This window comes from Oncorhynchus clarkii, chromosome 22 (assembly GCF_045791955.1).
Source record: "Oncorhynchus clarkii lewisi isolate Uvic-CL-2024 chromosome 22, UVic_Ocla_1.0, whole genome shotgun sequence".
In the NCBI taxonomy this organism is placed as follows: domain Eukaryota; kingdom Metazoa; phylum Chordata; class Actinopteri; order Salmoniformes; family Salmonidae; genus Oncorhynchus; species Oncorhynchus clarkii.
Genome location: NC_092168.1, coordinates 4450697 through 4471105, shown reverse-complemented (window position 1 = coordinate 4471105; position 20409 = coordinate 4450697). Strand labels below are relative to the sequence as shown.

The following is a 20409-nucleotide window of genomic DNA, read 5'->3' as shown; positions in this document are numbered from 1 at the left end:
TCTATAACAGCGCTTTGGTCCGTGATGCTTTAATTATTGTTTAGTTTCTTTGACACTCCGAGGATAAAGCTATTCACTTTATGTAAAATAGAAGATGTTTTAACCCAGACAGCTTTTAGGGAAACACTTGTGACCTTCCCTCGTTGGGTTAAGCCACGGAAGAAGAGTAGCCAGCAGTTAAAGCATACATTTGGGGGTGGAAAGGTAGGCCTAACTTTTGAAAGTACCGTGCTCAGATTGCAAACAAGACACACTGATTTGGCATTGGCAGAAATAGGATAGATGATAGATTCATGCAATGCTTTTACTTTAAAGGAGATCTTTCCGCCTTTACTCTTGCCCATGGTGGTCTGTGAACCCACAACCTTCTGACCTGTAGCCCTGTGCGCTATCAAAATTCCTAAGTTGCCATGTAATGCTTACAGGACGAAGAACAGTTTCTAAAACGGCATATCTACAGTGCCTTGCAAAAGTATTCATCCCCCTTGGCGTTTTTCCTATTTTGTTGCATTACAACATGTAATTTAAATGGATTTTTATTTGGATTTAATGTAATGGACATACACAAAATAGTCCAAATTGGTGACGTGAAATGAAAAAAATTACTAAAAAAAATAATATATATATATAAAAAAAAAGGGGTGAATAAGTATTCGCCCCTAACTAAGATCTGGTGCAACCAATTACCTTCAGAAGTCACATACTTAGTTAAATAAAGTCCATCTGTGTCACATGATCTGTCACATGATCTCTCTCAGATAGACAGATAGAGATATATATATATATATATATCTCTGTTCTGAAAGACCCCAGAGTCTGCAACACCATCAAGCAAGCGGCACCATGAAGACCAATGATCTCTCCAAACAGGTCAGGGACAAAGTTGTGGAGAAGTACAGTTCAGGATTGGGTTATAAAAAAATATCAGAAACTTTGAACATCACACAGAGAACCATTAAATCCATTATTAAAAAAAAGAAAGAATATGGCACCACAACAAACCTGCCAAGAGTGGCTGCCCACCAAAACTCATGGACCAAGCAAGGAGGGAATTAATCAGTGGCAACAAAGAGACCAAAGATAACCTCGAAGGAGCTGCAAAGCTCCACAGCGGAGACTGGAGTATCTGTCCATAGGACCACTTTAAGCTGTACACTCCACAAAGATGGATTTACAGAAGAGTGACCAGAAAAAAGCCATTGCTTGAAGAAAAAAATAAGCAAACAAGTTTGGTGTTCGCCAAAAGGCATGTGGGAGACTCCCCAAACATATGGAAGAAGGTACTCAGATGAGACTAAAATTGAGCTTTTAGGCCATCAAGGAAAACCCAACACCTCTCATCACCTGAGAACACCATCCCCACAGTGAAGCATGGTGGTGGCAGCATCATGCTGTGGGGATGTTTGTCATCTGCAGGGACTGGGAAACTGGTAAGAATTGAAGGAATAATGGATGCCGCTAAATACAGGGAAATTCTTGAGGGGAAACCTGTTTCAGTCTTCCAGAGAGTTGAGACTGGGACAGAGGTTCACCTTCCAGCAGGACAATGACCCTAAGCATACTGCTAAAGCAACACTCGAGTGGTTTAAGGGGAAACGTTTAAATGTCTTGGAATGGCCTAGTCAAAGCACATACTTCAATCCAATTGAGAATATGTGGTATGACTTAAAGATTGCTGTGCACCAGCAGAACCCATCCAACTTGAAGGAGCTGGAGCGGTTTTGCCTAGAAGAATGGGCAAAAATCCCAGTGGCTAGATGTGCCAAGCTTATAGAGACATACCCGAAGAGACTTGCAGCTGTAATTGCTGCAAAATGTGGCTCTACAAAGTATTGACTTTGGGGGGGGTGAATAGTTATGCTCGCTCATCTTCAAAGTGGTAGTATGTTGTAAATTAAATGATACTAACCCCCCAAAAAAGCTATTTTAATTCCAGGTTGTAAGGCAACAAAGTAGGAAAAATGCCAAGGGGGATGAATACTTTCGGAAGCTACTGTAAGGCTCTGGTCTGTGCAAGAAGTGAGGGTTATTTTCTTAGTAGACATGTTCTCTGCTATCCACTTTCTTTAAATTATTATTTTCTGGAATAGGGGAGTGTCTTTTTTATTTTATTATTATTATTATTATTATTATTATTATTATTATTTATTTTTCTTCCAAGCATTTAAGGTGAAATATATTTTGTTGACGGGAGGGCCATCCATTTTCATTTCAGAGAGGTCTGATTTTTCTCCAATTAACCCGTATGAATAACATTCAATCCCTAATTTGTACAGTTATTTTTATTTAAACAAAAATTTGTCTCATTTGACTGTGTAAACCCTAGCAGTGCTTCAAGATTATGGTATGTGTATATATATATATATATACCATTTTGAAACAACATTATTATTTCTCTGAAATTAACTCTGAAATAATTGTGTGTGTGTGTCAGGGTTCGGGGCTGCAGTATAAGAAATTCCTGGCCTTCCCCTGGATCCTCACAGTCACGTGGCCCATGGACATGGTCAGTTTCAGATACGAATTTACATTTAAGAAATGAAAGCACTTTACGAATCTAGTTCCCCATTTTCATGTTAAGTCCCGCACTTCAAGTTTAGTCAAGTTCATGTTTTCATAGCTACCAATATTCCCTCACTTAGTTTTGCTCTCTCTGTGTCTCTTTCCATCTCTCTCTGTGTGTTTGCGTCTGTCTGTGTAGGACAGTGGGGAATATCCTCTCACCATGTCTGGTCCGTACTGGCGCCGGTTCCGTGGTGAGTTCTGTGAGTTTGTGTCGGTGTTGGTAACCCAGTGTCAATACAATGTGATCTTTGACAGCTACCTCATGGACACACTCATCTCTCTGCTCACCGAGCTGTCCGACTCCCGTGTACGAGCCTTCAGACACACCTGCACATTGGCAGGTAACAAAAACACATACACTGGCAGGTTGCGCGCGCACACACACACCCCTGCACTCTGGCAGATGTCACACACGCATGGAAAAGCACCTCTAAAGATGCCCAAGGTGTGTGTGTGTCTGTGTGTGTGTGTGTGTGAAATATCAAATGGCTTTATTGTTGACGTCTGAAGTGTGAAACTACTAATGACTCCATAATTCATGCCTTCTGGGAATGTTATAACGTCCGAAAGTTATGGGCGGAGTTGGAAAGATGGGTGTCAGAAGTATTACAATGTAAATGTACTCTTGAATCTGTCTGCATATTTCAAGATGGTCATAGTGCAGTGAGATACCTAATGGGTTGGACAATACTTTTCTCATTAATCAGAAAGAAAAAAATATATCTTTAAACTGGAAATGTTCCAATCCTCTGTTGTTCACACAATGGAAAGATCAAATGCTTTACAATCTAAAAATTGAAAGTGTGGGCGACAGAGATTTTGAGGCCATGTGGCGAAAAGTGGTACGGGAGCTGGAGATGTGGGTCTTGGCAGGTGTGATGTAGTTGTTGTTTGTATGATGTCGTCGTTTGTATGTGTATGTTTTATATTGATTGTATTTAATCATATTTAAAAACAATAGTGCAATAGAGCAAGGAGTTGCAGCTGTAGCAACCTCCACCAGGATGTTGAATCTGTATGACCTCCTCCTGTTGTGACCCCCATAGCAATGAAGTTGCTAAGCTCTCTGATTGGAGTAGCCCTTAGTCTGAGTGTGAGTATAGAGAACAGCCAGAGACTGGGCGAGGTGGAGAGAACCAAGACATCAGGAAGACGCAACTCACCAAGACTGGAGAGAATACACAGGAAGACCACAGAGGTGAGTGTGTGTGTCAGTGCAGGTTGTGTGTGTGTGTGTGTTCTGTCACACCACATTTTACATGTAACTTCTTCAGCTGCAGGATAGAAGGGTGGAGATAGAAAACATGATGGATGCCATATTCAAAGGAGTCTTCCTGAAGAGATACCGGTAAGCATGCTGTTTACTCTACTCACCCCATTTGTGTTTTCAATCAGACCTGGATTGAAATATTTCTTATATTACTTTCAAATGCATTTTCAAAATAAGTATTTAGACAGTTGAAGTAGACTATTGAAATGTTTTTGGAAATACATTTGGTAAGTATTGGCATGTACTGTATTACATCTACAGTAAGTTTGGACACACCTACTCATTCAAGGATTTTTCTTTTCTTTTGACTCTTTTCTACATTGTATAATAATAGTGAAGACATCAAAACTATAAAATAACACATATGGAATGTTGTAGTAATCAAACAAGTGAGATTCTTTAAAGTAGCCACCCTTTCCCTTGATGACAACGTTGCACACTGTTGGCATTCTAGGTGTGTCAACTTTTGACTGATACTGTACTTGTAATAAAAGTAATTGTTTATATTTTGTCTTCTGTAGGGATGTGCTCCCAGAGATCCGGTCCATGTGTATGGAAGAGCTGGCTGTATGGATGAAACTTTACAGTCCAGTGTTTCTGACTGACAGCTACCTCAAATACATGGGCTGGATGATGCATGACAAGGTAAGCAACAACAACCACCACAACAAAAACATGTAGCCTGCACAAAGACACATTTAGTTAGGAGTTTTGGTTCATTAACTTTTAGCTTAACCATCTTTACTTGCAGAAACAAAGGCTTGTTGAAGTTTTAAGTCAGTGTATCCTTTTGTGTAATTTGTTTTCTGTTAGAACACGTTATTTTGTTGTCACAATTGCAGAATCTAACCAGATGTTGCAAGGTGTTAGCTGATGTCACTCTCCCTGAGCTCTAAAGTTAACTGCTCAAGGTGTGACAGGATAGCTTCTTGGTTTGCAGTTCTCTTCAAGTGACGATGTGTTGTGCAGAGGATGCTGGGATCGTGTCCTGGCTGAGAAGGACAGGGACAGAATTCCCTCTGTTACACATAAACACAATTTTAAACTGTACACACATTCTTCTCCCTCCCCCTAGCTACCTGACGTGCGTCTGAAGTGTGTGTTGGGGCTACAGGGTCTGTATGGAGACCCGCTCCTCCTGCCCAAACTAGACCTCTTCAACAGCCGCTTCAAGGTACAGTGTGTGTACAGTACATGTGCCTGTGCACAACCCAGTGTGTGTGTGTGTGTGTGTGTGTGTGTGTGTGAGTATACTGTATGTGCGTGCTTGTTTGTGTGGGTAGATGCATGCGTGTTAAATGGGAAATCTGCTGTTGCTACATGTATTTAACACTACCGTTCAAAGGTTTGGGGTCACTTAGACATTTCCTAGTTTTTTTAAAGAAAAGCAATGTTTTTGTCCATTTAAAATAACATAAGTGATCAGAAATACATTGTTAATGTTGTAAATTACTATTATAGCTGGAAACGGCAGATTATCTTTATGGAATATCGACATAGGCAGACAGAGGCCCGCTATCAGCAACCATCACTTCCGTGTTCCAATGGCACGTTGTGTTAGCTAATCCAATTTTATCATTTTTAAAAGGCTAATTGATCATTAGAAAACCCAATTGTTAACAGCTGAAAACTCTTGTTCTGATTAAAGAAGCAATAAAACTGGCCTTCTTTAGACTAGTTGAGTATCTGGAGTTGATTACAGGCTCAAATGGCCAGAAACAAAGACCTTTCTTCTGAAACTCGTCAGTCTATTTTTTTGTTTGTTGAATTTTTACCCCTTTTTCGTGGTATCCAATTGTTGTAGTAGCTACTATCCTGTCTCATCGCTACAACTCCCGTACGGGCTCGGGAGAGACTAAGGTTGAATGTCATGCGTCCTCCGATACACAACCCAACCAGCCGCACTGCTTCTTAACACAGCGCGCATCCATCCCGGCTGGCATGCGTCGGAGGCTACACCGTGCACCTGGCAACCTTGGCTAGCGCGCACTGCGCCCAGCCCGCCGCAGGAGTCGCTGGTGCGCGATGAGACAAGGACATCCCTACCGACCAAGCCCTCCCTAACCCGGACGACGCTAGGCCAATTGTGCAGGCGGCCCACGGACCTCCCGGTCGCGGCCGGTTACGACAGAGCCTGGGCGCGAACCCAGGGACTCTGATGGCACAAATAGCTGCAGTACATCGTGCACTAGCGAATCCTCTGGCGGGCCGAGCACAGTGCGCGCTGACCAGGTCGCTAGGTGTACGGTGTTTCCTCCGACACATTGGTGCGGCTGGCTTCGGGGTTGAATGCGCGCTGTGTTGTGTTGTGGGTTGTGTTTCGGAGGACGCATGGCTCTCGACCTTCAGCTCTCCCGAGTCCGTGCAGGAGTTGTAGCAATGAGACAAGACAGTAACTACTAACAATTGGATACCACGAAATTGGGGAGAAAAAGGGGTTAAAAAAAAAAATATGTCCTATTTATTGCCTACTCTTCTACATTTGCACACACTGTACATAGATTTTTGTCTATTGTGTTATTGACTATACATTTGTTTGTGTAACTCTGTTGTTTTTGTCGCCCTGCTTTGCTTTATCTTGGCCAGGTCGCAGTTGTAAATGATAACTTGTTCTCAACTGGCCTCCCTGGTTAAATAAAGGTGAAAAGAAATGTAAAAAATCAAATTAAGCTGGTTGACAATGTCAACAGTGTGCAAACCTGTCATCAAGGCTAAGGGTGGCGTCTTTGAAGAATCTAAAATCTAAGATATATTTTGATTTGTTTTAACACTTTTGTTTACTACATTATTTCATATGTGTTATATCAGTGTTGATGTTTTCACTATTCTACGATGTAGAAAATAGTCAAAATAAAGAAAAACCCTGGAATGATTAGGTGTGTCCAAACTTTTGACTGGTACTGTGTGTGTGTGTGTGTGTGTGTGTGTGTGTGTGTCAGCTTTATTCTAAAACAGAGGCTCCGTTGTCATTTCAACTGCAGATTTCCCCTTTTAACTGTGCTATCTGATCTCTACAGGACAGGATGATCTCTATGACTCTGGACAAGGACCACGAGGTGGCAGTTCAGACCCTGAGACTACTCATACTCATCTCCCAGTGAGTCATTGTCTCTCTTTTAAACACACAAACTATCCAGAGACGTATACAGTATTTATTGGGTTTGGTCATTGCTGTTTCTGTCTGAAAATTCAGAGAGCGTCCAGAATCTCCTCGGTTGTTAGGTTATAATTGATGCTTTTGAGTTGCGCTGTTTATTTCTGAACACTTTCAAATCCTCAAATGTCGAGTGAAAGTGAATATGAAATGTGTTGACACCACAACACAGAGACTTGGATACACATTATCATGAATGCCACTCGGTCAAAATGAATGTTCAATTCGCTGCTTGTTTGCAGCGGGTCATTTCACGGGGAATTGTCGGAATCACCAAAAGTTTGAGGATAAAGGTGCTAATATGACATCCATTCTAAAATACTTAATCAACTTCCCCTCCTCTCTTTGGCCATCGCCCCTTCTTTCCTTTTCTTTCTCTCTCCAACCCCCCCTTCCCCTACCTCTCAGGTCAGCTGATGAGGTTATTAATCCTGAGGACTATAAGCAGCTGTTCCAGTTGGTGTACTCCTCACATCGTCCTCTGGCTACCACCGCAGGAGAGCTGCTCTACACACGGTCAGTGCAGTGGGTTGGCCATAGACCATATACATTAGCTGGGGTATCTATAATAGTGAGAGTAAGTGAATGGGGTGACATTCTCATCTCTGCTGTCAGGCTGCTCAGCTCCCCTACTCCGGCACCTGACCTCAGAGAGGGGGCGAGTGAGCAGGACACACACACACAGCTGACGACAGCCAGAGTGAGGGCTCTGCTGCACTTCTACCAGGACAGTGAGGTAAGAGAAAGTGCCTGTGTGTTGGTATGTATTCTGTTTTTACATCAGCACAGGTGGACAGTGAATGTGTGTATTCTCTTTCTAGCTCCATCAGCATGTAGTATACCTGGTAGACAGTCTGTGGGACTGCGCTGGTGCCATGCTGAAGGACTGGTCATCTCTTACCTCGTTACTGCTACAGGACCCCTCCACTCAGGATGCAGGTCAGTGTGTGTCAGGGTTTCCGTTAGCCGGTAACAGCCGGCATTTGGCCGATAAATAAAATTGTAGTTGGTCAAAATAAATCCCAGATTTGGCTTCCTATCATACACCACTATTCTCTCACTCCTTTTGCGCTGCCTGACATGCCCGCTCCTGCTGCTGAGGAAAGTGAGAGAGGAGCCCTGGCCTTGGCTACTGTTGATTGTGAAGATGGAGGCATCTTTCCTTGACGTAAACAAAAATTAGAGGAAAAAGAGTATGCTGAAAGATAGTATGGTTTAGAAACTCAGTGGTATGCCTATAGTGAAACGCCTACAAGGGAAATGTCTGAGAAGAATGTTGCCGTTGCCAAATGCAGACTACTGTGTGCAACTCGCTATCCAGGTAGGATGTAATTTTGGAACTTTTATTTATTTTTGTATTTATAATTTTTATTATTATTATTGTATTGTTATTGTAGGCATGTTTATTCATCTAATTCAGTTGAAATATACAAAATGAGTTTTTTTTCATTCTGTTGAGACATTTTTGTTGGCGAAATTAAATTTGATCTGTCTTTTTTAAATGGTGTGGTCCGTATATAGTTAAGTTACAAGTAGGCCTGTTGTAGAATAAATATTATTGTTTTCAGCCTATTGATGTAATTTGTTGGGTACGGTAGGCACTACTAGCCTTTTGTTGGTAATTGCTGCAATATAGCCTGTTCCAAACTTTTAACTAGTTCATAAGTGTTTTGTTTCATTCTGTTGAGCCATTTTCTTTGGCTAAAATAAGTTCCAACCAATGTTTGCCGCAATATAATAAATGCTCATATTTTCCCTATAAACAATAGCTTGGCTTGACTTTTGATATTGTACGTTTTGGTGTGGCTATTCAGCTGTTGCTTCACTAACTTCTTCTCCATTTCGTCCGCACTATTCACCGTCATTTCCGACCTCTTGTCCCTTCGTCCAAAATCTTTGCCAGGCTTCGCTTGCCCCGCCATCCGCTTGTTTTGAATCTGAAGCACTTCCTGGTCACGATTTTTTTGGGAATACTTCATAATAAGAGTCCTGTCCTGTAATTAATAATTTCAATTTGTTTTAAATATACACACTTATTGACATCTTATACTAGTTATTAAACAATAATTTCTTAAAGTAATTATGTGATTTATTTTAATTAGATTTTCAAGCCTACATGTTTAACAATGTGTGTGTACTCCAATGACTATGTTGTGCTCCTATCATCTATGTCAACACCCCTGTAGTTCTTTGCTTACACCCACACTCTGAGCCACATGACATCAGCATCTGATTTAGAACTGGGAAAACCAGGGATGGTGTCCAGAATGGCACCCTAATATGGAATATTAGCCAGGGAATAGTGCTGTTTTGAATAAATGGTGTCTATTGCTCTCTCCTTGGTTAATTCAGGTTTAGCCTTCAAAGAGAGTTTTAACTTGCAGTCACGTTTAACCTAATGCACAACTGAGCGCTAAACTAGCAACGGTTTCATATTTGTTCTAAACCCCAGCTAAATTAGCCTATGCTAAGTGACAGAGCAATAGCACCAGAGGGTGTATGCAGAGTGCAAAAGCTGTCTGTCCTGTAACATGCATTTGTGTGTTTGTTTCTATGTGTGCATCATATCATATGATGTGTGTGTCCTCAGATCTGAGTGCTGGAGAGCAGTCTCTGGTTGTAGAGCTATTGGTGGCATCAGTGCGTCAGGCAGTAGAGGGACCCCTGCTGGCGGGAAGGAGCACATGCAAGAAGGTCAGTGTGTTGGAGAGGCTGAAGTGCAATTACCATTATCACCCATTCTTCTTGACGTTTGGACTCGTTTACTCCCCCACAAGGATTTCAAGAACATTGGATTGGTAATAGTGTACACCATATTTATTACACCTCCAACCTAACGCTTTGAGTAAGTGCACTCTTTGGGGAGAAGATTAGGGAGTCAGACTGCAGCCGAGAACTACCCTGTTTGAAAATGCTTCTTTCACATGATTGGATAGGTAAATGCTGGATGAAACCCTTGCTTTTAGTTGTATCTGTGATTATGTTTTTGGCCTTAAAATATGAACTCAGCAAAAAAAAAGAAACATGTGATCACTGTCAACTGCATTTATCTTCAGCAAACTTAACATGTGTAAATATTTGTATGAACATAACATGATTCAACAACTGAGACATAAACTGAACAAGTTCCACAGACCTGTGACTAACAGAAATGGAATAATGTGTCCTGAACAAATGGGGGGGGGGGTCAAAATAACAGTCAGTATCTGGTGTGGCCACCAGCTGCACTAAGTACTGCAGTGCATCTCCTCCTCATGGACTGTACCAGATTTGCCAGTTCTTGCTGTGAGATGTTACCCCACTCTTCTACCAAGGCACCTGCAAGTTCCTGGACATTTCTGGGGGGGAATGGCCCTAGCCCTCACCCTCTGATCCAACAGGTCCTAGACGTGCTCAATGAGATTGACATCCGGGCTCTTCGCTGGCCATGGCAGAACACTGACATTCCTGTCTTGCAGGAAATCACGCACAGAACGAGCAGTATGGCTGGTGGCATTGTCATGCTGGAGGGCCATGTCATGATGAGCCTGCAGGAAGAGTAGCACATGAGGGGGGAGGATGTCTTCCCTGTAATGCACAGCGTTGAGATTGCCTGCAATGACAACGAGCTCAGTCTGATGATGCTGAGACACACAGCCCCAGACCATGATGGACCCTCCACCTCCAAATCGATTCCGCTTCAGAGTACAGGTCTCGATGTAATGCTCATTCCTCCAACGATAAACGCGAATCCGACCATCACCTCTGGTTAGACAAATCTGCGACTCGTCTGTGAATAGCAATTTTTGCCAGTCCTGTCTGGTCCAGCGACGGTGGGATTGCCAATATAGGCCGGTGATGTCTGGTGAGGACCTGCCTTTTCAACAGGCCTAAAAGCCCTCTGTCCAGCCTCTCTCAGCCTATTGCGGACAGTCTGAGCACTGATGGAGGGATTGTGCATTCCTGGTGTAACTCGAGCAGTTGTTGTTGCCATCCTGTACCTGTACCGCAGGTGTGATGTTCGGATGTAACGATCCTGTGCAGGTGTTGTTACACGTGGTCTGCCACTGCGAGGATGATCAGCTGTCCATCCTGTCTCCCTGTATGGCTGTCTTAGGTGTCTCGCAATTTATTGCCCTGGCCACATCTGCAGTCCTCATGCCTCCTTGGAGCATGCCTAAGGCACTATTACGCAGATGAGCAGGGACCCGTGGCATCTTTATTTTGGTGTTTTTCAGAGTCAGTAGAAAGGCCTCTTTAGTGTCCTAAGTTTTCATAACTGTGACCATAATTGCCTACTGTCTGTAAGCTGTTAGTGTCTTAAAGACCGTTCCACAGGTGCATGTACATTAATTGTTATTGTTCAACAAGCATGGGAAACGGTGTTTAAACCCTTTACAATGAAGACATTTGGATTTTTACAAATTATATTTGAAAGACAGGGTCCTGAAAAAGGGACGTTTCCTTTTTTTTTTAGCTGAGTTTATATATTTTGGCATTTTTCGTTGAACAGAAATACATTTATGTAATACAACTCTTGTTTTATTGCTCTCTTACAAATCCTTTCTGGAATGATGTTCAAGAATGAGTATCACTTAAATTTCAAGGCTTACATGATTTTATATTGTACTGATTGCAGTGGCAAATATACACTGCTCAAAAAATAAAGGGAACACTTAAACAACACAATGTAACTCCAAGTCATCAAATTCACACTTCTGTGAAATCAAACTGTCCACTTAGGAAGCAACACTGATTGACAATACATTTCACATGCTGTTGTGCAAATGGAATAGACAACAGGTGGAAATTCTAGGCAATTAGCAAAACACCCCCAATAAAGGAGTGGTTCTGCAGGTGGTGACCACAGACCACTTTTCAGTTCCTATGCTTCCTGGCGGATGTTTTGGTCACTTTTGAATGCTGGCGGTGCTTTCACTCTAGTGGTAGCATGAGACGGAGTCTACAACCCACACAAGTGGCTCAGGTAGTGCAGCTCATCCAGGATGGCACATCAATGCGAATTGTGGCAAGAAGGTTTGCTGTGTGTCAGCGTAGTGTCCAGAGCATGGAGGCGCTACCAGGAGACAGGCCAGTACATCAGGAGACGTGGCGGAGGTCGTAGGATGGCAACAATCCAGCAGCAGGACCGCTACTTCCGCCTTTGTGTAAGGAGGAGCAGGAGGAGCACTGCCAGAGCCCTGCAAAATGACCTCCAGCAGGCCACAAATGTGCATGTGTCTGCTCAAACGGTCAGAAACAGACTCTATGAGGGTGGTATGAGGGCCCGACGTCCACAGGTGGGGGTTGTGCTTACAGCCCAACACCGTGCAGGACGTTTGGCATTTGCCAGAGAACACCAAGATTGGCCAATTCACCACTGGCGCCCTGTGCTCTTCACAGATGAAAGCAGGTTCACACTGAGCACGTGACAGACGTGACAGAGTCTGGAGATGCCATGGAGAACGTTCTGCTGCTTGCAACATCCTCCAGCATGACCGTTTTGGCGGTGGGTCAGTCATGGTGTGGGTTGGCATTTCTTTGGGGGGCCGCACAGCCCTCCATGTGCTCGCCAGAGGTAGTCTGACTGCCATTAGGTACCGAGATGAGATCCTCAGACGCCTTGTGAGACCATATGCTGGTGCGGTTGGCCCTGGGTTCCTCCTAATGCAAGACAATGCTAGACCTCATGTGGCTGGAGTGTGTCAGCAGTTCCTGCAAGAGGAAGGCATTGATGCTATGGACTGGCCCGCCCGTTCCCCAGACCTGAATCCAATTGAGCACATCTGGGACATCACGTCTCGCTCCATCCACCAACGCCACGTTGCACCACAGACTGTCCAGGAGTTGGCGGATGCTTTAGTCCAGGTCTGGGAGGAGATCCCTCAGGAGACCATCCGCCACCTCATCAGGAGCATGCCCAGGCATTGTAGGGAGGTCATACAGGCACGTGGAGGCCACACACACTACTGAGCCTCATTTAGACTTGTTTTAAGGACATTACATCAAAGTTGGATCAGCCTGTAGTGTGGTTTTCCACTTAAAATTAGAGTGTGACTCCAAATCTAGACCTCCATGGGTTGATAAATTTGATTTCCATTGATCATTTTTGTGTGATTTTGTTGTCAGCACATTCAACTATGTAAAGAAAAAAGTATTTAATAAGAATATTTCATTCATTCAGATCTAGGATATGTTATTTTAGTGTTCCCTTTATTTATTTGAGCAGTGTATTTACAATCTAGGATAAAGGATTATAGAAATTAAAACCTGCCTTGGTTTGCCCACTCACCTATACAATCCTAAAATAATTGGTGTCATTATCATTTTACATTTAACAAATGTATCTCAATATTAAAATGTAAAGGACATGTTATTGTCCCGATACACACCGGAAAATGGATTACGTATTGTCAACAGGGTTATTGTCTTTAGTGTGTGTGGGCTGTTTAACACAGGGATAAACAGTTTAAAGTTAACGGTAGAACCAACACAGTAACTGTCTTATGGAAGCACTTCTCTAAGCGAGAGGTATATTATGTATTTCGATATAAGCTATTTACGCTACCTTTTATATTCTAATGATCCTAATGATATAGGTCTAGGTGTAAAACAGCCAAGGTGATAGAGCAACGACCCGGGGATAAAAACAAAAGGTGTGTGATTGGTTTTACAGGTTTACTCGTTCTGGATTTTTAGTGGTACATGTATGCTTGGCTTTCGTGCCATGGCTATGTCCGAGTCGATTCTAAGTTGAACTTAGGCATCACACTACCCATAAAGGAATACCTAAAACAAATTTTTACTGGCAGTCATTAGCATCTATGCTACTTTTTCCTTCCATTTCTGTCAGAATAAAACAGGATATAATGAGGACTATATGAAATATGTCTTGCATGTAATATACATAAAGACCTGGTCTGGATATATATATATATATATTATATATATATATATAATATATATATATATATACGGTTGAAGTTTACATACACCTAAGCCAAATACATTTAAACTCAGTTTTTCACAATTCCTGACATTTAATCCTAGTAAAACTTTCCCTGTCTTAGGTCGGTTAGGATCACCACTTTATTTCAAGAATGTGAAATGTCAGGATAATAGTAGAGAGAAGGATTTATTTCCCCCAAAAATGAATCAGTCTCAGTGGGTCTGAAGTTTCCATACTAATGTATTTGGTATTATTGCCTTTAAATTGTTTAACTTGGGTCAAACATTTCAGGTAGCCTTCCACAAACTTCCCACAATAAGTTGGGTGAATTCTGGCCCATTCCTCCTGACAGAGCTGGTGTAACTGAGTCAGGTTTGTAGGCCTCCTTGCTCACAAACGCTTTTTCAGTTCTGCCCAGGTTTGAGGTCAGTGTTTTGTGATGGCCACTCAAATACCTTGACTTTGTTGTCCTTAAGCCATTTTGCCACAACTTTGGAAGTATGCTTGGGGTCATTGTCCATTTGGAAGACCCATTTGCGGCCAATCTTTAACTTGAGATGTTCCTTCAATATATCCACGTAATTTTCCTTTCTCACGATGCCATCTATTTTGTGAAGTGCACCAGTCCCTCCTGCAGCAAAGCACCCTCACAACATGATGCTGCCACCCCCGTGCTTCACGGTTGGGATAGTGGTGTATGGCTTCCAAACATAACGATGGTCATTATGGACAAACAGTTCTATTTTTGTTTCATCAGACCAGAGGACATTTCTCCAAAAAGTACGGTCTTTGTCCCCATATGCAGTTGCAAACCGTAGTCAGGCTATTTTAGTGGTTTTGGAGCAGTGGCTTTTTCCTTGCTGAGCGGCCTTTCAGGTTATGTCAATATAGGACTTGTGTCATGTCAATATTGCACTTTTTGGCATTAAAGTATGTTCATCTCTAGGAGACAGAACGCGTCTCCTTCCTGAGCGGTATGACGGCAGTGTGGTCCCATAGTGTTTATACTTGCGTACTATTGTTTGTACAGATGAACGTGGTACATTCAGGCATTTGGAAATTGCTCCCAAGGATGAACCAGACTTGTGGAGGGCTACAATAGTTTTTCTGAAGTCTTGGCTGATTTCTTTTGATTTTCCCATGATGTCAAGCAAAGAGGCACTGAGTTTGAAGGTAGGTCTTGAAATACATCCACAGGTACACCTCCAATTGAGTCAAATGATGTCAATTAGCCCATCAGAAGCTTCTAAAGCCATGACATAATTTTCTGAAATTTTCCAAGCTGTTTAAAGGCACAGTCAACTTAGTGTATGTAAACTTCTGACCCACTGGAATTGTGATTAGTGAAATAATCTGTCTGTGAAAAATTACTTGTGTCAATCACAAAGTAGATGTCCTAACCGTCTTGCCAAAACTATAGTTTGTTTTTTTGTGGAGTGGTTCAAATTTGTAAACATTTATTTTATTTTGACCTTTATCTAACTAGGCAAGTCAGTTAAGAACAAAATCTTATTTTCAATGACGGCCTAGGAACAGTGGGTTCAGGGGCAGAACGACAGATTTGTACCTTGTCAGCTCGGGGGTTTGAACTTGCAACCTTTCGGTTACTAGTCCAACGCTCTAACCACTAGGCTACCCTACCGATTCAAAACATTTGCATCCAATGAACTGACCGGGCTGCGCCAACATGCTTATAACCTTGCTAGGTCTTTCTTATATATATTAGGGCTGTTATTAATTCTATTAATATGATCCATCTGTTTAATTTTCCATATTTTTTGGGTAGTTACAGTGGGGCAAAAAAGTATTTAGTCAGCCACCAATTGTGCAAGTTCTCCCACTTAAAAAGATGAGAGGCCTGTAATTTTCATCATAGGTACACTTCAACTATGACAGACAAAATGAGAAAAAAAATTCCAGAAAATCACATTGTAGGATTTTTAATGAATTTATTTGCAAATTATGGTGGAAAATAAGAAAAGTTTATCTCAATACTTTGTTATATACCCTTTGTTGGCAATGACAGCGGTCAAACGTTTTCTGTAATTCTTCAAGGTTTTCACACACTGTTACTGGTATTTTGGCCCATTCCTCCATGCAGATCTCCTCTAGAGCAGTGATGTTTTGGGGCTGTTGCTGGGCAACACGGACTTTCAACTCCCCCCAAAGATTTTCTATATGGTTGATCTGGAGACTGGCTAGGCCACTCCAGGTCCTTGAAATGCTTCTTACGAAGCCACTCCTTCGTTGCCCGGGCGGTGTGTTTGGGATCATTGTCATGCTGAAAGACCCAGCCACGTTTCTTCTTCAATGCCCTTGCTTATGGAAGGAGGTTTTCACTCAAAATCTCACGATACATGGCCCCATTCTTTCCTTTACACGGATCAGTCGTCCTGGTCCCTTTGCAGAAAAACAGCCCCAAAGCATGATGTTTCCACCCCCATGCTTCACAGTAGGTATGGTGTTCTTTGGATGCAACTCGGCATTCTTTGTCCTCCAAACACGACGAGTTGAGTTATTACCAAAAAGTTATATTTTGGTTTCATCTGACCATATGACATTTCCCAATCTTCTTCTGGATCATCCAAATGCTCTCTAGCAAACTTCAGATGGGCCTGGACATGTACTGGCTTAAGCAGGGGGACACGTCTGGCACTGCAGGATTTGAGTCTCTGGCAGCGTAGTGTGTTACTGATGGTAGGCTTTGTTACTTTGGTCCCAGCTCTCTGCAGGTCATTCCCCCGTGTGGTTCTGGGATTTTTGCTCACGGTTCTACATTTTTTTTTCTGGTGTCCTTTGACAGCTCTTTGGTCTTGGCCATAGTGGAGTTTGGAGTGTGACTGTTTGAGGTTGTGGACAGGTGTCTTTTATACTGATAACAAGTTCAAACAGGTGCCATTTAATACAGGTACTGAGTGGAGGACAGAGGAGCCCCTTAAAGAAGAAGTTACAGGTCTGTGAGAGCCAGAAATCTTGCTTGTTTGTAGGTGACCAAATACTTATTTTCCACCATAATTTGCAAATAAATTATATTTAAAAAAAAATCCTACAATTACTGGCCAGTCATCTTTTTAAGTGGGAGATCTTGCACAATTGGTGGCTGACTAAATACTTTTTTGCCCACTGTATATACAACAATCTCAGCTCTGTAGATTTTGCTGCGAAGAGACAATCCCTTTAACGTGTACGCTCAGAGTCGGGAAGCAATTACAGCGAGGGAATAATTTAATAGATAAACGAACATGGACGAAACAAGAAACACAAGCAGCGTACATGCATGGAACAGAAACAATAACGCCTGGGGAAGGAACCAAAGGGAGTGACAGATATAGGGAAGGTAATCAAGAAGGTGATGAAGCCCAGGTGTGTCTGAGGCGCTGGTGCACGTAACAATGGTGACAGGTGTGCGTAATAATGAGCAGCCAGGTGACCTAGAGCGCCAGAGAGCGGGTATACTGTACATGACAATGTCTAGATAATTTATTCTGTTATCGCCCCTATGTAGGTGGTTTCTGGCCACAGGTTCAGAAATGGTAAAATAATCACAACATTCACTTAAAATGAACCTTATAAATTGCAGTGTTGGGCGATTTGGAAAGCCAAGTCAATAAATAATATAATACTCGTAGGAAAGTTCATGATCTGTGCATACTATACGATTAGAAAGATTAAAAATGTATGTAAAACATCACAGCACAATCGAAAAATATATGGCACATGGAAACCAAACAATGGTGGTCTGTGGTGATACAGTAGGTGGGATGTGCTGAGAGTGGCTGAGGGTTGGAATTAAAGAGTTTATGTTCAGTAATGTATTATTGTTATGTGACTGCTTCATATAAAAGTACCATGTGTATGTACAGTACCAGTCAAAAGTTGACAACTACTCATTCAAGGGTTTTTCTTTATTTTTACAATGTTTTACATTGTTGAATAATAGTGAAGACATCAAAACTATGAAATAACATATGGATCATGTAGTAACCAAAATTGTTAAACACGTTAAACATTTTTATATTTGGTATTCTTCAAAGTAGCCACCCTTTGCCTTGACAGCTTTGTACACTCTTGGCATTCTCTCAACCAGCTTCATGAGGTAGTCACCTGGAATGCTTTTCCAACAGACTTGAAGGAGTTCCCACATATGATGAGCACTTGTTGGCTACTGTTTCTTCAGTCTGTGGCGCAACTCACCCCAAACCAACTCCTTTGGGTTGAGGTCGGGTGATTGTGGAGGCCAGGTCATCTGATGCAGCACTCAATCACTCTCCTTCTTGGTCAAATAATAGCAATTACACAGCCTTGAGGTGTGTTTTGGGTCATTGTCCTATTGAAAAACAAATGATAGTCCCACCAAGCGCAAACCAGATGACATGGCGTATCGCTGCAGAATGCTGTGTTAGCCATGCTGGTTAAGTGTGCCTTGACTTCTAAAAAATCACTGACAGTGTCACCAGCAAAGCATCATAACACGGTGAGAACCACAGATGCAGAGATCATCCGTTCACCTACTCTGCGTCTCACGAAGACAAATCTCAAATTTGGACTCATCAGACCAAAGGACAGATTTCCACCGGTCTAATGTCCATTGCTCGAGTTTCTTGGCCCAAGATAGTCTCTTCTTCTTATTGGTGTCCTTTTTTAGTAGTGGTTTCTTTGCAGCAATTTGACCATGAAGGCCTGATTCACACCGTCTCTTCTGAACAGTTGATGTTGATGTCTGTTACTTGAACTCTGTGAAGCATTTATTTGGACTGCAATCTGAGGTGCAGTTAATTGCCGATTTATGAGACTGGTAACTCCAATGAACTTATCCTCTGCAGCAGAGGTAACTCTGTGTCTTCCTTTCCTGTGGCATTCCACATGACAGCCAGTTTCTTCATAGCGCTTGATGGTTTTTGCGACTGCACTTGAAAACTTTCAAAGTTCTTGAAATGTTCCACATTGACTGACCTTCATGTCTTAAAGTAATGATGGATTGTCATTTATCTTTACTTATTTGAGCTGCTCTTGCCATAATATGGACTTGGTCTTTTACCAAATAGGGCTATCATCTGTATACCAACCCTATCTTGTCACAACACAACTGATTGGCTCAAACATGTTAAGAAGGAAAGAAATTCCACAAATTAACTTTTCACAAGGTACACCTGTTAATTGAAATGCATTCCAGATGACTACCTCTTTGTTGGGAGAATGCCAAGAGTGTGTAAAGCTGTCATCAAGGAAAAGGGTGGCTACTTTGAAGAATCTGAAGTCTAAAATATATTTGGATTTGTTTAACACTTTTTTTTGTTTGTTTACTACATGATTCCATATGTGTTATTTCTTAGTTTTGATATCTTTACTATTATTCTACAATGTAAAAAAATAAAGAAAAACCCTGGAATGAGTAGGTGTGTCCAAACTTTTGACTGGTATGTGGGACTGCAAAACAACAGTCTCAACATTGACAGTGAAGAGGCGACTCCGGGATGCTGCCCTTCTAGGCAGAGTTGCAAAGTAAAAGCTGTACCTCAGACTGGCCAATAAAAATAAAAGATTAAGATGGGGAAAAATAACAGACACTGGACTGAGAAACTCTGCCTAGAAGGCCAGCGTCCCGGAGTCGCCTCTTCACTGTTGACATTGAGACTGGTGTGTTGCCGGTACTATTTAATGAAACTGCCAGTTGAGGACTTGTGAGGTGTCTGTTTCCTCAAACTAGACACTCTAATGTACTTGTCCTCTTGCTCAGTTGTGCATCAGGGCCTCCCACTCCTCTTTCTATTCTGTCGATTCTATTCTGAGCCAGTTTGCGCTGTTCCGTGAAGGGAGTAGTACACAGCGTTGTACCAGATCTTCAGTTTCTTGGCAATTTCTTGCATGGAATAGCCTTAATTTCTCGGAACAAGAATAGACTGACAAGATACTCAACTCTTTTAAAGAAGGCCAGTTTTGTTTTCAGCTGTGCTAACATAATTGCAAAAGGGTTTTCTAATGATCAATTAGCCTTTTTAAAATGATAAACTTGGATTAGCTAACACATCGTGCCATTGGAACACAGGCGTGATGGTTGCTGATAATGGGCCTCTGTACGCCTGTGTAGATATTCCATTAAAAATCAGCTGTTTCCAGCTACAATAGTTATTTACAACATTAACAATGTCTACACTGTATTTCAAATCATTTTTCTGTTATTTTAATGGATGAAAATGTTGCTTTTCTAAAACAAGGACATTTCTAAGTGACCCCAAACTTTTTAACAGTGGTGTATGCAGTTTTTGTAATATGTGTATGGGTGGTGGATGGGTTAATAATAGTAATAAATGAATATTATATATATATATATATATATATCTTGTAAATGTAACACTGTTTTTGACAGTTGGTAAGTGCCAGAGAAAAAAAGTCTCAGGTAGATGACTGTGGCAGACTCACTGAACACTTCCTCAAGGTACTGCCACAGTTGCTGATTAAGGTAAGAACATATACATGCACACACACACACAC

The 20409-nt window shown here is 41.9% G+C and overlaps 1 protein-coding gene across 4 annotated transcripts in view; it reads left to right on the top strand.

The window, feature by feature from the left end:
- Positions 1 to 20409, top strand: part of LOC139380197 (cohesin subunit SA-2) — a 43251-nt gene that overhangs the window by 11337 nt on the left and 11505 nt on the right. For 3 of the 4 annotated variants that reach the window (XM_071122656.1, XM_071122654.1, XM_071122655.1), the window contains exons 7-18: positions 2435 to 2506; positions 2702 to 2906; positions 3612 to 3763; positions 3840 to 3913; positions 4357 to 4480; positions 4911 to 5009; positions 6853 to 6932; positions 7398 to 7505; positions 7605 to 7725; positions 7811 to 7928; positions 9580 to 9683; positions 20285 to 20377. In XM_071122656.1, coding sequence (XP_070978757.1) covers positions 2435 to 2506; positions 2702 to 2906; positions 3612 to 3763; positions 3840 to 3913; positions 4357 to 4480; positions 4911 to 5009; positions 6853 to 6932; positions 7398 to 7505; positions 7605 to 7725; positions 7811 to 7928; positions 9580 to 9683; positions 20285 to 20377 — 1350 coding nt within the window. The remainder of the gene's footprint in view (positions 1 to 2434; positions 2507 to 2701; positions 2907 to 3611; positions 3764 to 3839; positions 3914 to 4356; positions 4481 to 4910; positions 5010 to 6852; positions 6933 to 7397; positions 7506 to 7604; positions 7726 to 7810; positions 7929 to 9579; positions 9684 to 20284; positions 20378 to 20409) is intronic. The other variant, XM_071122657.1, reaches the window with a different exon arrangement.